The sequence below is a fragment of the Heptranchias perlo genome, chromosome 2 (assembly GCF_035084215.1).
Source record: "Heptranchias perlo isolate sHepPer1 chromosome 2, sHepPer1.hap1, whole genome shotgun sequence".
Lineage (NCBI taxonomy): Eukaryota > Metazoa > Chordata > Chondrichthyes > Hexanchiformes > Hexanchidae > Heptranchias > Heptranchias perlo.
Window position 1 is genome coordinate 77,492,429 of NC_090326.1, and position 15,410 is coordinate 77,507,838.

The 15,410-nt window shown below is 41.9% G+C and overlaps 1 protein-coding gene across 2 annotated transcripts in view; it reads left to right on the forward strand.

Annotated features, from left to right (window-relative positions):
- fam133b (family with sequence similarity 133 member B) overlaps positions 1-11,187 on the forward strand; it is a 47,431-nt gene extending 36,244 nt beyond the window's left edge. Inside the window, exons 10-11 of one of the 2 annotated variants that reach the window (XM_068003167.1) lie at positions 7,018-7,065; positions 10,490-11,186. In XM_068003167.1, coding sequence (XP_067859268.1) covers positions 7,018-7,065; positions 10,490-10,573 — 132 coding nt within the window. In that variant the 3' untranslated portion in view covers positions 10,574-11,186. Of the gene's footprint in view, positions 1-7,017; positions 7,066-10,489 lie in introns of both variants that reach the window. The other variant, XM_068003173.1, reaches the window with a different exon arrangement.
- Positions 11,188-15,410: the final 4,223 nt, after the last annotated feature.

Here is a 15,410-nt window from a genome sequence, read left to right on the forward strand (position 1 = left end):
AATGCAGCTAAGGGTGGGTAATAAATGCAGCCTTGTGTCACCCACATCACAAGAACAAGTGGGGAGAAAAACATGTGTTATTCTGTAATTACGCCCTCCTGCTCCTCCAGATCCCACAAGAGTAATGTGGACTGCTGCCACCTTGGGCCTTCTCCTTGACATCTTGCACTACATCATCTCCCAGACCTCATGTTGTCCTAGCCCCATAGCTGCTCCATTGCCTTCCTTTTCCAGCACAAAAATCTAGAGACAGAGACATATATAGCTGAAATGGAGAAACTTATGGCCAGATGTGGAACTGAAACATCACCTCCTTTTGTTGAGGCCTTCCCAGATCCGCACTCATTCCTCATTCCTTTTCTGACACAATAAACATGCAGATGTGACAAGAGAGGGAGGGAGCAAGACTTAGGCCAAAATAGTGGAAACGGAGATTGGACAAAGAAACAGATGCGTAAACATGGAATTAGCATATGAAGTCAAACCCATCTGGATCAACAGCATCACAAAAATGGAAAAAACAGATGTGGGACAAGCTATCAGACCAAAAGGACACATCACCAATAAAGAGAAAACAGCAATATCAGAAATTCACTGGTAGCAACACATCAAATGCGGATCAACAAAGACAGATATATCAGAAGCAGAGAAACAAAAGAATACAAAGCACAACACAGCACCATCCTGCATCAAATTAGACGATACAAAGATAGCCATATCAAGCATTTACAGCCCACATTTCTCCCACAACTACCTCAGTGACTCCATATCAACCTCAATGATTCCAGTGGCTGGAGTCATACCTAGCGCAAAGGAAGATGGTAGTGGTTGTTGGAGGCCAATCGTCTCAGCCCCAGGACATATGCTGCAGGGGTTCCTAAAGGCAGTGTCCTAGGCCCAACCATCTTCAGCTGCTTCATCAATGACCTTCCCTCCATCATAAGGTCAGAAATGAGGATGTTCGTTGATGATTGCACAGTGTTCAGTTCCATTCGCAACCCCTCAAATAATGAAGCAGTCCGAGCCCGCATGCAGCAAGACCTGGACAACATCCAGGCTTGGGCTCATAAGTGGCAAGTAACATTCGCGCCAGATAAGTGCCAGGCAATGACCATCTCCAACAAGAGAGAGTCTAACCACCTCCCCTTGACATTCAACGGCATTACCATCGCCAAATCCCCCACCATCAACATCCTGGGGGTCACCATTGACCAGAAACTTAACTGGACCAGCCATATAAATACTGTGGCTACAAGAGCAGGCCAGGGGCTGGGTATTCTGCGGCGAGTGACTCACCTCCTGACTCCCCAAAGCTTTTCCACCATCGACAAGGCACAAGTCAGGAGTGTGATGGAATACTCTCCACTTGCTTGGATGAGTGCAGCTCCAACAACACTCAAGAAGCTCAACACCATCCAAGATAAAGCAGCCCGCTTGATTGGCACCCCATCCACCACCCTAAACATTCACTCCCTTCACCACCGGCGCACTGTGGCTGCAGTGTGTACCATCCACAGGATGCACTGCAGCAACTCGCCAAGGCTTCTTCGACAGCACCTCCCAAACCCGCGACCTCTACCACCTAGAAGGACAAGAGCAGCAGGCACATGGGAACAACACCACCTGCACGTTCCCCTCCAAGTCACACACCATCCCGACTTGGAAATATATCGCTGTTCCTTCATCGTCGCTGGGTCAAAATCCTGGAACTCCCTTCGTAACAGCACTGTGGGAGAACCGTCACCACACGGACTGCAGCGGTTCAAGAAGGTGGCTCACCACCACCTTCTCAAGGGCAATTTGGGATGGGCAATAAATGCCGGCCTCGCCAGCGTCGCCCACCTCCCATGAATGAATTAAAAAAAAATCACTAAGCATGCCACATCAATGACTTCCCAACCAAAATAAAAGAAAATAACAAAAAAAGAACCAGAAGCAAAAGAGGAAACAGACAAATACACAGCACACAAAAGTAAGGGCTGCATCAATCCTCTGGCCTACGGTGGACAACTAGTCATATATTGAAGTTCTTGGTTTTAGCGTTTGTCATACCTACTTCCTGGTTTTCACACTTTTGCTATTGCACTTTATGGATTAGCTCTAAGTAAAGGAGCAGCAGCAAATCAGAACTGAAGAAACTGACACTAAATGTTGCTGTTGCACATCTAAACAGTGTCTCCCAGTTCTGTTCCTCCTAACTCATGATAATGCTGCTCTGGTCATTTTATGATGTGGAGATGCTGGTGATGGACTGGGGTGGACAAATGTAAGGAATCTTACAACACCAGGTTATAGTCCAACAATTTTATTTTAAACTCAAATTGTTGGACTATAACCTGGTGTTGTAAGATTCCTTACACTGGTCAATTTAGTTAGTTTTAAAAAAAAAAAAATTTAAACTTTTCTATTCTTTCCCCCAATGTTCACATGTGTCTCTGCTTCCCAACACCCCATCCTGGGCCTCCTACCTACTTCTGGCTTTCCCTAGGTTGCCCATCCTCACCAACGCATCCTGCCACACCAGTACTCCCTACATGCTGCTCTTTACTGCTTCACCAGTGGTCTGCTTTTTAAAGTGCACATAGGCTTATAAGTCAATAAATACATTATGATGTATTTGACTGGGGGGAGAAAGATTTATTCTTGAGATGTAGTCACATTTATTGCCCATCCTCAGTTGCGTTAAGAAGTTGGTGGCGGGCTGCCTTCTTAAACTACTGCAATCCCTCTGGCAATGATACTCCCACAATGGTGTTAGGTCAAAATCCTGGAATTCACTATCTAATAATAATTAAAGAATGGTGATATATGTCCAAGTCAGGATCGTGATTGATTTAGAGAAGGTGATGATACCATGACATTGCTGATCTTGTCTGCGTTGGTAAAGGTCATAGGGCTGGGGAGTGCTGTCTAAGTAAGCTTGGTACAGTGAGTAAAATTACAATGATTGGCAATAATAGGAGGGGCTCTGGGGTACAGCAAAATGTTTGGTGTGTTGCCCCAAAGTCTGGGACCATTGAGGTGAGGTACCAAAGCCTGTCTGGACTAGTGTTGGTTGTAGGGTTTCTGAGGAGTGGAGCATTGGGACACATCCAAGGGCGTGTCAGAACTGGGGGCAAGACATGGGAATTTGGGGACTCAGTATTATGGCTGTATCAGAGCAGATGACAGGGTCTGGTAGCATTCGGGATGGTGTGCTGGTGTATGGTAACACTGTGAGTGGGCGGGCGGGTCGGTCCTAACACCACCAGGGCGAAAGGCCGCAGTCTGGTAATACGGGGATGGGGCCAGGTCAGGGAACGTTAATAAAGGAGAGTACGTGGGTCTGGGAGCACGGAGGCAGGGGTGAGGCCGACCCGGCATCCCGGAGGGATGTCCCAGTATCAGGAAACACTGGGAAGCAGGTTCTACTTCCTAGAAGGGAGGTTCCAGAGTCTGGGTGCCCTGGCAGGGATGCCCAAGGCATTGAAGGAACAAGGTTTGTCACCACTGGTGGAGAGGCAGGGTCTGGCAACATTGAGGGAGAGGAGGACCAGGATAATGTAGGCTGACCCACCCCAGACTCTTCTGGGCCATCAGAGCATCCCGCACCATGTTCCCAGGCTATTAACCCAGTTCAAAGCCTAAAGTCAGTTTTGTGAGAAAATAGCACTGCAATACTGCAGTTTGTGACTATTTACTTCTATAACACCGCTCCAATTGACCAGAATGTTTAGAATTGGATAACACAGGACAAAAAAAAAACAGGCGACTTAATTGAAGACGAAAGAAACAATGAACAAACTAGCTTATATCCTCGGATGACCCAAGTGCTTAATAGCCAATTCATTATTTTTGAAGCGTAGTCACTTATTATGTGGGCAACTGTAGAAGCCAATTTGCGCATAGTAAGGTTGTACAAACAGCAAATGGAATAAATGATCAGTTAAGCTGTTTTGGTGGAATACTTAAACTTAAAGCTGGATTCCTGCTCACAATGGGAATCTGCTTTTAGTTAGCACAGGGCAGAATTCCCAATAGGTCTGCAAGAATTTATGTTTTATTTAAACTGAATTGTGTGATTTAAGTAAAATATGGCTTTCAGCATAGTGTGGAAAAGCCCTTCTAGTTTTTTTTAATCATTTAGGGGAAGGATTCTCCTTCAACACTCTTTCCCATTCACCCGAGTACCTATGACTTCCCGCACTTTTCCTGCACTTTCTCCTGCCATCTCTCACTCTCTTTATCCTTATAATGTTTTCCACAGCTCCCTCCTATGTCTTGAGCACCTGTCTTCCACCCTGTTCCCACTCTCTCCCATTGCCCTAGTCACTCAAGTCTTCTCCCCCTCCCCACCCATTGTGCCTTTCCTTGCTCCCTTCTACCATCTCTCGCCTCACCAAAAGTCCATACCTTCACCCTGCTTTCTTGCAGCCTCTGCTCTGACTGCTTTGCCTTTCTTCACTCCCTAGTGCCACCTATAACTGATCCTACCTGAGCACCTGTGTTCCTCCTCCTCTTCCACCCCCTGCCACTCCAGCAAGCCTCTTGCAAATCAACCCCATCCACCTTTTTCCCCTCCCTGGTTACTCCATTCAGCATTATTTATTTTTGTAAGGAATCTTACAACACCAGGTTATAGTCCAACAGTTTTATTTGAAAATCACAAGCTTTTGGAGCTTTCCTCCTTCGTCAGATGTGTGAAGGTTTCCATCATAGTCACAGAACAATGCCTGGTGATTACAGATAATCTTTCCAACTGCCTGTTATCACACCTCTGCATGGATGGTGTTCAGACAGGGGAACATTACACCCAAGACCACTGAATACGCAAGTGGTCAGATTACAAAGACAGACAGAGAGAGAGAGAGAGACAAAGAATGGCCAGTTGTATTAAAAACAGATAACTTATTTTTCCCCCCTGCTGGGGTTACGTGTAGCGTGACATGAACCCAAGATCCCGGTTGAGGCCGTCCTCATGGGTGCGGAACTTGGCTATCAATTTCTGCTCGACGATTTTGCGTTGTCGTGTGTCTCGAAGGCCGACTTGGAGAACGCTTAGCCGAAGATCGGTGGCTGAATGTCCTTGACTGCTGAAGTGTTCCCCGACTGGGAGGGAACCCTCCTGTCTGACAATTGTTGTGCAGTGTCCGTTCATCCGTTGTCGCAGTGTCTGCATGGTCTCGCCAATGTACCATGCTCCGGGGCATCCTTTCCTGCAACGTATGAGGTAGACAACGTTGGCCGAGTCACAGGAGTATGAACCATGTACCTGGTGGGTGGTGTCCTCTCGTGTGATGGTGGTATCTGTGTCGATGATCTGGCATGTCTTGCAGAGGTTGCCGTGGCAGGGTTGTGTGGTGTCGTGGACGCTGTTCTCCTGAGAGCTGGGTAATTTGCTGCGAACGATGGTCTGTTTGAGGTTGGGAGGCTGTTTGAAGGCGAGTAGTGGAGGCGTGGGGATGGCCTTAGCAAGGTGTTCGTCGTCATCGATGACGTGTTGAAGGCTGCGGAGAACATGGCGTAGTTTCTCTGCTCCGGGGAAGTACTGGATGACGAAGGGTACTCTGTTGGTTGCGTCCAGTGTTTGTCTTCTGAGGAGGTCTATGCGATTTTTCGCTGTGGCCCGTCGGAACTGTCGATCGACGAGTCGAGCGTCATATCCTGTTCTTACAAGGGCGTCGTTCAGCGTCTGTAGGTGTCCATCGCGTTCCTCCTCGTCTGAGCAGATCCTGTGTATTCGCAGGGCCTGTCCATAGGGGATGGCCTCTTTGACGTGGTTAGGATGGAAGCTGGAAAAGTGGAGCATCGTGAGGTTGTCCGTGGGCTTGCAGTAGAGTGAGGTGCTGAGGTGCCCGCCTTTGATGGAGATTCGTGTGTCCAAGAAAGAAACCAATTCTGAGGAGTAGTCCATGGTGAGCTTGATGGTGGGATGGAACTTGTTGATGTTATCATGTAGTATCTTCAGTGATTCTTCGCCGTGGGTCCATAGGAAGAAAATGTCGTCTATGTATCTGGTGTATAGCGTTGGTTGGAGGTCCTGTGCAGTGAAGAAGTAGTAGTTTTCCTGAGTCATTGTTGGGGAAACTGTTCCTCCCAGGACTGTCTTCCCACTTCTATTCCTAGGGATTCCTTCCCACCCATTATGCATACACCTAGACATAGGCATTACTATAAATCCCACAATCTCACTCTAACTTCTCTGATATCCTGGCATCACACTGCCAAACTCTGCCCCCCACCCCCCAGCCGAACCCACAACTATTCCCAGATCCTAAAATGGCCCCCCACCAATCATCCCATACCCTGGAATCGCATCTGCATTCTATTTTACATGGTATAGTTTCTCCTTTTATTGCCTTGCTAACTAGTGCCTTCCCTAGTTGAAATTCCATATAAAGAATTCTCCAGACATCCCAAAGCATTTCATAGCCAGTGGATCACTTTTGAAGTGCAGTCACTGTTGTAATGTGGACAATTTATTCACAGCAAGGTGCCACAAACAGCAATGAGATAAATGACCAGATAATTTGTTTTAGTGGTGTGGGTTGAAGGATAAATGTTGGCTGCAGCACTTTCTGACTTCGGCCCAACTGCATCTTCCAAAATGGAAATAACCTCATGGTTTTCCTTGGCTTTTTCTTTCTGGCAACTTTGCCACAATACCTTTTGCCTGGTTACTGTTGATGTGCTTAAACTTGCCTTTGGTGTCTGATTTATAAACTTAAATACATTATTGTAATATCCTGCTGGGTCAAGTGACGTGAAAGCACAACCTTTTGACACTATCACCTGAGCGAAACTGAACTTCCTCCCCCATGTTTATTTTATTAAAAGGTATTTAAAACATGCCTTCAGTAAATGTGAAGTTTAACAATTCTAATGATTTGCGAATAAAAATAATTTTAAATTTGGAGCTAAATAACATTGCTATGTTACAGTTTCAAGTGACATTTGTACTTTAGTTGTACAGATTTCCTATGTATATTTCCTTTAGGTAATTAACTGTATTTCATTAATAAGCACATTTTTTTTAAGGCACAGTCAAGGAAAAAGAAAAATAGTGAAGAGAGAGATAAAACTGCAGTAAGTATTAAACCCCTGTCTATAAGCCATAATGTAATAAAACTGGCAGTATACTGATCCCTCATTGCAGATCTTCGGTTTGTTATTGCTAATAACTAAGTTTCCCTTTTTTCTCTCTTCCCCTCTCCTCACCACACACACGTGTTCATCAAGATGCTGAAAGCAGGAATGGTGCACTGTAGCTATTTAAATTCCTCAACATAGCAACATGACTATATTTCTTACAGAATACAGTTGTTTATTCTGGTTACATGGTTGTGCATGTTTGCATTTTCCCTATGGTGCTTGGGGGAAGGAGTGGAAATGAATGCTGTGTACAATAATGCGGCACCTGTAACTGAAAATATTTTGGTATACTAATGCACAATGCCTGAATGAGGAGATGTGGGTTGCAGCTTAATTTCCCTACATGATGAGTTCCTGATTTTGGCCAAGTCATTGAGGTAAATTGCCAAGCAGATGCTGAGCCTCCTCAGTCCTTGGAACAAGAAGTGGAAAGTTGGACAGCGAGCCACCAGGTCTCCACTTGTGCAGCTCCTGGGAATTATTAGAGAGAAATTGTTAGGAAACTACAAGCATTCGGTGATAAAGAGCATGATTAGATATTAACACATTTACCAGATTAATTTCTAGATTCTCTTCACTAATCCATGTGTACAATCTCATCCATGCATTGTTGGCCATCTAGGAATTTATCTTAATTTACTAGATTTTGCCCAAAACTTCAGTGTTTATGTTCTTTTCAATAAGGGGACTTTTGGAAATTGCTTGTAATGCAGAGTGCACAAGCTTGTGTTGTTGGAGCCTGTGTACGTAAATGTTTACATGCACTGCCTAGTCTAATCACACTTCCTTGTTCATTCCATTGTTCATGTTCTTGAATGTTCCCCTTTTTCAAACAGCTTTCTAATTCACTTTTAAAAAATGAGCCTGCTTCAATAACAGTTTGTGGCAGAGAATTGGACCTCTTTTCTAATCTTGCCTTTAATTCTTTCTGTGATTATCTTAAAATTTTCCCTTTCATTTCTGTCTTGTGGACCAGTGAAAACAATCCATCACTATTCACTTTACCATAATCCTGAAGACCTCTATCAGGGACACCCGTTAACCTTCTCAGCTCTAGTGAAAATCTTCTCAATTCTCTCTTCATAACTCATAACCCCTCATCTCTAGTAACACCCTAGTGAATTCACATTGCCCATTTCCATTGCTTTTATATCCTTCCAATAATGAGGTGCTCAAAACTGTGCGCAATCCTTCCAGCTGTGACCTAATTAAGGTCTTCTACATGTTCAGTATTGCCTCGTTGCTTTTGTATTCTATGCGTCTAGATGCAAACGAAGTTTGCCAATTTTTGGCCTCATCTCCTTGCACTCCCACCTATCACGTGTGTATTTTCACATAAGGTCCCCCTCTGCTGTTTTACTCTTATTTAAAACCTTGTCATTTAAGGTGTATTTCCTTTCCTTAATCTTCCAAAATGTATTACTTCACATTTTTGTATGTTGAACTGCATCTGCCACCTATCTCACAATTTGTCGTGCACCCCGAGTTTGATGTCATCAGTTTAAACTATACTTTAAAAATATTTTTTTCTGTATTCTCTCCCTATATTACGTGCCTCTTTTATATTAAAAAAAATGTTTTGCTCTAACCTCTATTTATTCATGGAACCCATCTTTAGCATGCCTCTTTACTCAGAAGTTGGAACGTGTTTAACCCCATACCTTTATCCATCTGTATTTTAACATCTCCCACTGCTAGTCCACTGTTTGAGCTGTATTTTTTCAAAACAATTGATCTGAACTAGGACCTCTGTTATCCCACTGAAATTAGTTCATTTCCCTCAACGCTTCTACTTTTGACAACTCCCTTTTTTTCTTCCAAGCACCAAGATAGGAGGATTGATAAATGCAGCTACTATTGGAATAAAATACAAAACAGAATTACTCCAAATAACTCTTCTAACCTAAATTTGACCACATCAGTCGTATAAAAAATATTTTCTTTTCTCCAAAGATTCGCCTGAACCACTTTCACTGAAAGTTTTTCAGTTTACCTTTGTTTCCCTATGTGTGTCTCATTATATTTTTTATATTTTATTGCGCGTCAATGTTAGACCTCAAATTTGAAATCGGAAAGCAGCTGTTTAAACTGCTGCATTAATAAATCACCAGACTCATTGAACCACAGTAACCCTATTATATCTTCTGATATATCATGATTGTGTAAAACATGCATTATTTATCTCTGATTAATAGATGTCTAAATAATCTGCCCGTTTATTGCCTTGTACATCTAACTAGTTTTCAAAATTGCAAAATATCCTGGTGATGTTTAAGATGCTTTTCTGACAAATGCTCAACTAGTTTTGCCTGCCTGAATGCCTGTCTTAGTACTGATAGACACTGTTGTTTATCTTTCAGTCCTCCTAATGAATTAACTTCCAGTTCAAATACATCCCTTTTAGGTCATCTAGGGTTAGGTAAACTGCAATCGCATAAAGCATGATAACACCATTTTCAGATTGCTCCCTCCCAAACAGATGGGGGTCACACATTGTGTAATTAGTTATGTATACTTCTGAAGGGCATAGTAACATAATTCAATGCTTGGAGCCTAGAATTTAATTCACTAATGAAAAGTAAAAATAGTCAATGACTTGTATTGCCCATGTATTATCTCCCTTCGAATGCCTCTGCCACTGATTTTATGATCCTTCCTGCAAAATAAAAAGTGTCTGAATACTGTGATGCAAATACAATGACACACAAGTTAGATGGTGCACTGCAGTAGTTATTTGTTGCTAACCTGCTTTCATGATGCAGGACACATCTCTGAAAGGGAGCAAGATTATTTGAAAATGTAATTCAGAAATGAGCAGAAATTCATGTTTTCTGATGACTAGGAAGCTTGTTGTATAAATCTGCTATTGACTACAAGGGAATGGTCTATCAAAACTTAGTCCAAATCTTTGCAAAAAACACAGATAATGCTCAATCCTCCGCATTCATCGGGGATTCTTTATTCTGTATCATACAGCTGTTTGGAAAAGGCGTTTTAAGATCATCAATACAGTATATTATCCAGAAAGGTCGCAAGTTAAAAATTATAACTCATCCATCTTGATAGGAAGCTATCAACTAAATCGCTATCCGTTAAGAGTCTCATTCAGGAGATATGTGGCTACTAATGGGAGTTTGGAGAGTACTTCAACATAAATGCTAATATGTGCAGAACAGAATAAACATCTACTTCGATTAAAATTTACAGATAAAAATGTTATCTCAATAACATGCTTTGTTGTAAAGACTTTTTCTATGACACTTGAAACAGTTTTATAGGGCAAGATACCAGTCTGGATTATGTGATATCACAATACTGTCTTTTATACTGATGGCATTTTTTAAAATATTTTATTAAGGAGAAATTAAAGAAGAAAAAGAAGCATAAGAAACATGGAAAAAAGAAAAAAAAAATGTTGAGTTCAGATTTAGATTCAGCATGAGATAAGAATGAATGAAATTATTTTAAAAAGTGGATCTTTAGGTTCTTCATTGAATTCTGCAAGCTGCATGGCAAGGACCTGAAGAGTGGAGCTGGAAAAGGACTTGAACACTACTTAATGCATGATTTTCCAAACTCTGCTTGCACTTGCAAACATTTGTAACTTTACAAGTTGCTTTTATTTATCTAAGGTGATGAACAACAAATAAGCCTCTGTGATTTTTTTGTAGGGTTCAAGTTTACCAACTGTGAGCATTTTTGATAAGTAAGATATTCCCCTGTTAACCTGTTTAAATGTGTGACGATCCAACTGTATTTGCCTGTAATGTATAAACCTAAACTTAACTGATAATTTCCAATTTATTAGAAGTTCCATATTGCTGTGTTACTGGTTAACTCTACAGAAAGTGATGCTCGTTAACCTGATACTGTCTGACCTACACTAGAAAGTTATTTTTGTATAATTTCTTGATCTATTCAGCTCAACAGACCTAAGTTTTCAGTTGTGCTTTAGTTTGAAATTTGTTTCTGAATGGGAAGTAGCATCATTCCTAATAAAGTATTGACCTGAGAGTTTTATAACTTTGTAAAATATATAAAATAAACCTTAAAATATCTGTGCTATTTGTCTGCAGTTGTTTGTCATCAAATGGGAGGGGGAAAGAGAGTGTTCAAAATAGGTCAGTGACTATAGATACACTTGGTGATATAAATAGTAAGCCTTATTACTAAAAATAATCATTTGAAATACCCTTTTAAAGTTGTCACTTGTTATGGGAAACAATCTTTGTGCTGTTGCAGGGTGTACAACTTTTTGTTTTCCATTTGAAATACAAGTGGCTTTATATTTTTTGTCTGGTTAAGTTCTTGCTAATCACCTAAAATCAAATGGCACCAGCTTGTCACTTTCATACGAGCATATGAAAATGATGGACAGCAAAAAAAAAAGCTGATCCATCGATCCTGTCCCATTCAGTAATGTTGCAATTAAGTGTCATGACCCTCCCCCCAATGCTCCCCTAGCAACAACAGCCATGTAATCTACTGGGAGAAGCAAACAAACAGATTTTTAAAATAACCAGGCTGATTCAAGGGAAAAACAGAATTGTAGGAAATTCCTCTTTATCTTTAGTAAAGCTGGGAAGAATAAGTAAAAGGGACTTGAAAAACTTTCCTACATAATGTTCACAATGGCACAACTTTGTATTTGCATATTTATACACACGTCTGAATTCTGACTCATTTTTAACATTGAAGGAGCTTCTTCCATTATCAAAGCTTAAATTGATAAATCATCCTTGATTAATCTGCTCTTAAACGTTAAAAAAAAATTGAAGTATGTTTTTGTTTTCCTCAACCTGCGCTAACCCCAACATTCACTAGTTTAACATTGTTAACAAAAGGTCACAGAACTGGTTATAAAATTCCATCGTCGAGATTTTTGAGAATTGTTTGCTATTTTACAACTTAGATTAATGTAAACCTATTTTTAAACTAGCTTAAACAATTCTTTTGAGTTTATTCAACCTTTTGCCTACAAATAGAATATTATTGTCATTGCACTAGGGAAAATGATAAAGGACCCTTTACATTTAAAAGAAAACGCAGGCCAAGTACACTCCTGCACTATATATTGGTAGAGAGGTGTGACAAGAAACAAGTGTTAAATTTCCAGAAACTGCTGTTCTCAAACTTATACTTTTACAAATGGATATTAATAAATCTATTATAAATATCAGTAGATCTCCCATGGAATTCCTCATGGTGAGTCAGGGGCTTTGTTCTTTGATAACAATGCAGGGGGGGGTGTTTCTGCAATATAGGAGTTATCACTGTCACTAATTTACAGTGACTAAATAAGTCACATTCCATTTTTATTAAATGGTATTCTGCGATTTTACTGGTGCTTTGGGAATTGAGTTTCATAACTTGATCCAGAACTCTGAAAACCAAATGGGTGACCTTTGTTTTCAATATATTTTACCTAAAGGTATTACATTTTTCTCTTACCATTTGAAAACTAAGAATACACAGCAAGATGATAGTCAAGATGCACCATTTGGAGGTAGGTATCTATGGACAGAATTTCAGCAGGGGTTCCCAGATGTCCCACTGTAACTTTGACAGAAGCCCTAGAGAAATGCTGCATTTGGTCATTTTTAGCCATTTACACTGTTTGTTTCTTTCAATCTCCCCGGAAGTTAAGCGGCAGAGTGGGAGGACCCTGGTGGAAATTCCAGATGTAGGTATTTAGCAATACTAGGGAAGCGGAATGGGGTTTAGCTGTAACTGACTGCCCTTGACGTCAAGGCAGCATTTGACTGAGTGTGGCACCAAGGAGCCCTAGTAAAATTGAAGTCAATGGCAATCAGGGGGGAAAACTCTCCAGTTGCTGGAGTCATACCTAGCACAAAGGAAGATGGTAGTGGTTGTTGGAGGCCAATCATCTCAGCCCCAGGACATTGCTGCAGGAGTTCCTCAGGGCAGTGTCCTAGGCCCAATCATCTTCAGCTGCTTCATCAATGACCTTCCCTCCATCATAAGGTCAGAAATGGGGATGTTCGTGGATGATTGCACAGTGTTCAGTTCCATTCGCAACCCCTCAAATAATGAAGCAGTCCAAGCCCGCATGCAGCAAGACCTGGACAACATCCAGGCTTGGGCTGATAAGTGGCAAGTAACATTTGCGCCAGACAAGTGCCAGGTAATGACCATCTCCAACAAGAGAGAGAGTCTTCACTACCGGCGCACCGTGGCTGCTGAGTGTACCATCCACAGGATGCACTGCAGCAACTCGCCAAGGCTTCTTCGACAGCACCTCCCAAACCCGTGACCTCTACCACCTAGAAGGACAAGGGCGGCAGGCACATGGGAACAATACCACCTGCACGTTACCCTCCAAATCACACAACATCCCGACTTAGAAATATATCGCCGTTCCTTCATTGTCGCTGGTTCAAAATCCTGGAACTCCCTTCCTAACAGCACTGTGGGAGAACCTTCACCACATGGCCTGCAGCAGTTCAAGAAGGCAGCTCATCACCACCATCTTCTCAAGGGCAAGTAGGGATGGGCAATAAATGCTGGCCTTGCCAGTGACACCCACATCCCATGAACGAATAAAAAAAAAATTGGGGGCAGTCCTGAGCTGTGCCTGCATTTCCTTCTGTTTTTTTTAGGGACAAGCCTGCAAATGGTTAGGGGAGGAAAAGCAGGGACAGCTCCTTTTTCACAGGTGCCCCTAAATGAAAATCTCCTCTTAGACCCATAATGTATAAATCATTAACAAGCTCTTATGGAGTTACTTACAAATATAAAAAAGTATAATGGCAGTAATTGGAATTTTTCAAATATTAAGTTTTAACTTGTTTTGCCTTAACGCAGAGAGCTATGTACAGATGAATTAATAGAGATTGCAGTTTCAGTTCCCTGTAAAATTGCACAGGCATTCATTTCTAATTTCATGGAAAAGGGAAGCATAACTTGACAACTCTTCGGCATTATAAATGTTTCTATCTGCAGACTCTTCTAAAGAGTAAAGTTGATCCATGTGACTGATTACTTTGAATGTCTTCGTGTCTTAAACTTTAAATTGATGTACCTGTGAGAACTGCACATTGGTATAAATTGGTATTGTATACTTTTTTTCACTGCTGTTCTCCTGCACCGAACAATCATTATGAACATTGTTTCTTTCACAAGCATAAAACTGCATGGGATGTGGGCGTCACTGGCAAGGCCAGCATTTATTGCCCATCCCTACTTGCCCTTGAGAAGATGGTGGTGATGAGCCGCCTTCTTGAACCGCTGCAGGCCGTGGGGCATAGATAAGGTAGATAGTCAAAATCTTTTCCCAAAGGTAGGGGAGTCTATAACGAGGGGGCATAGATTTAAGTTGAGAGGGGAGAGATACAAAAGGGTCCAGAGGGGCAATTTTTTCACTCAAAGGGTGGTAAGTGTCTGGAACGAGCTGCCAGAGGCAGTAGTAGAGGCGGGTACAATTTTGTCTTTTAAAAAGCATTTGGACAGTTACATGGGTAAGATGGGTATAGATGGATATGGGCCAAGTGCAGACAATTGGGACTAGCTTAGTGGTATAAACTGGGCGACATGGACATGTTGGGCCGAAGGGCCTGTTTCCATGTTGTAAACTTCTATGATTCTATGCATTTGTTCCTAACAGCTGCTAGGAAGTTACTGAAGCTCAGGCAAAGGGGCAGGTCTGCTAAATGAAGATGGACATGTAAAAAGTTGGTTGGACATTTTCCTTTGCCTGGAAGCTATAAATTTGCTCTTATTATTAGGTGCACAAATTGTGTCAGCCATGGCTTTGTTGGTAGCACCCTCATCTCTGAGTGGGTTCCTAGTCCCACACCAGGGACTTGAGCACAAAATCTAAGCTGATATTCCAGTGCAGTACTAAAGACTGCACTGGAATATCAGCGTGCATTTTGTCCTACAATGAGGTGCCATCTTTTAGATGAGATGTTAAAACGAGGACCCGTCTGCCCTCTCAGGTGGACGTAAAAGATCCCACAGCACTATTCGAAGAAGAGCAAGGGAGTTCTCCCTGGTGTCCTGGCCAATATTTATCCTTCAACCAATACCTAAAAAGACAGATTATCATTATCACATTGCTGTTTGTGAGAGCTTGTTGTGTACCAAATTGTCTGCTGCATTTCCTTCATTACAACAGTGACTACACTTCAAAAGTACTTAATTGGCTGTAAAGCACTTTGGGATGTTCTGAGATCGTGAAAGGCACTATATAAATGCAAGTCTTTTCTTTCACAAATGATCCTCCCAATTATGTATCAATGTTTTTATTATCTCCCATG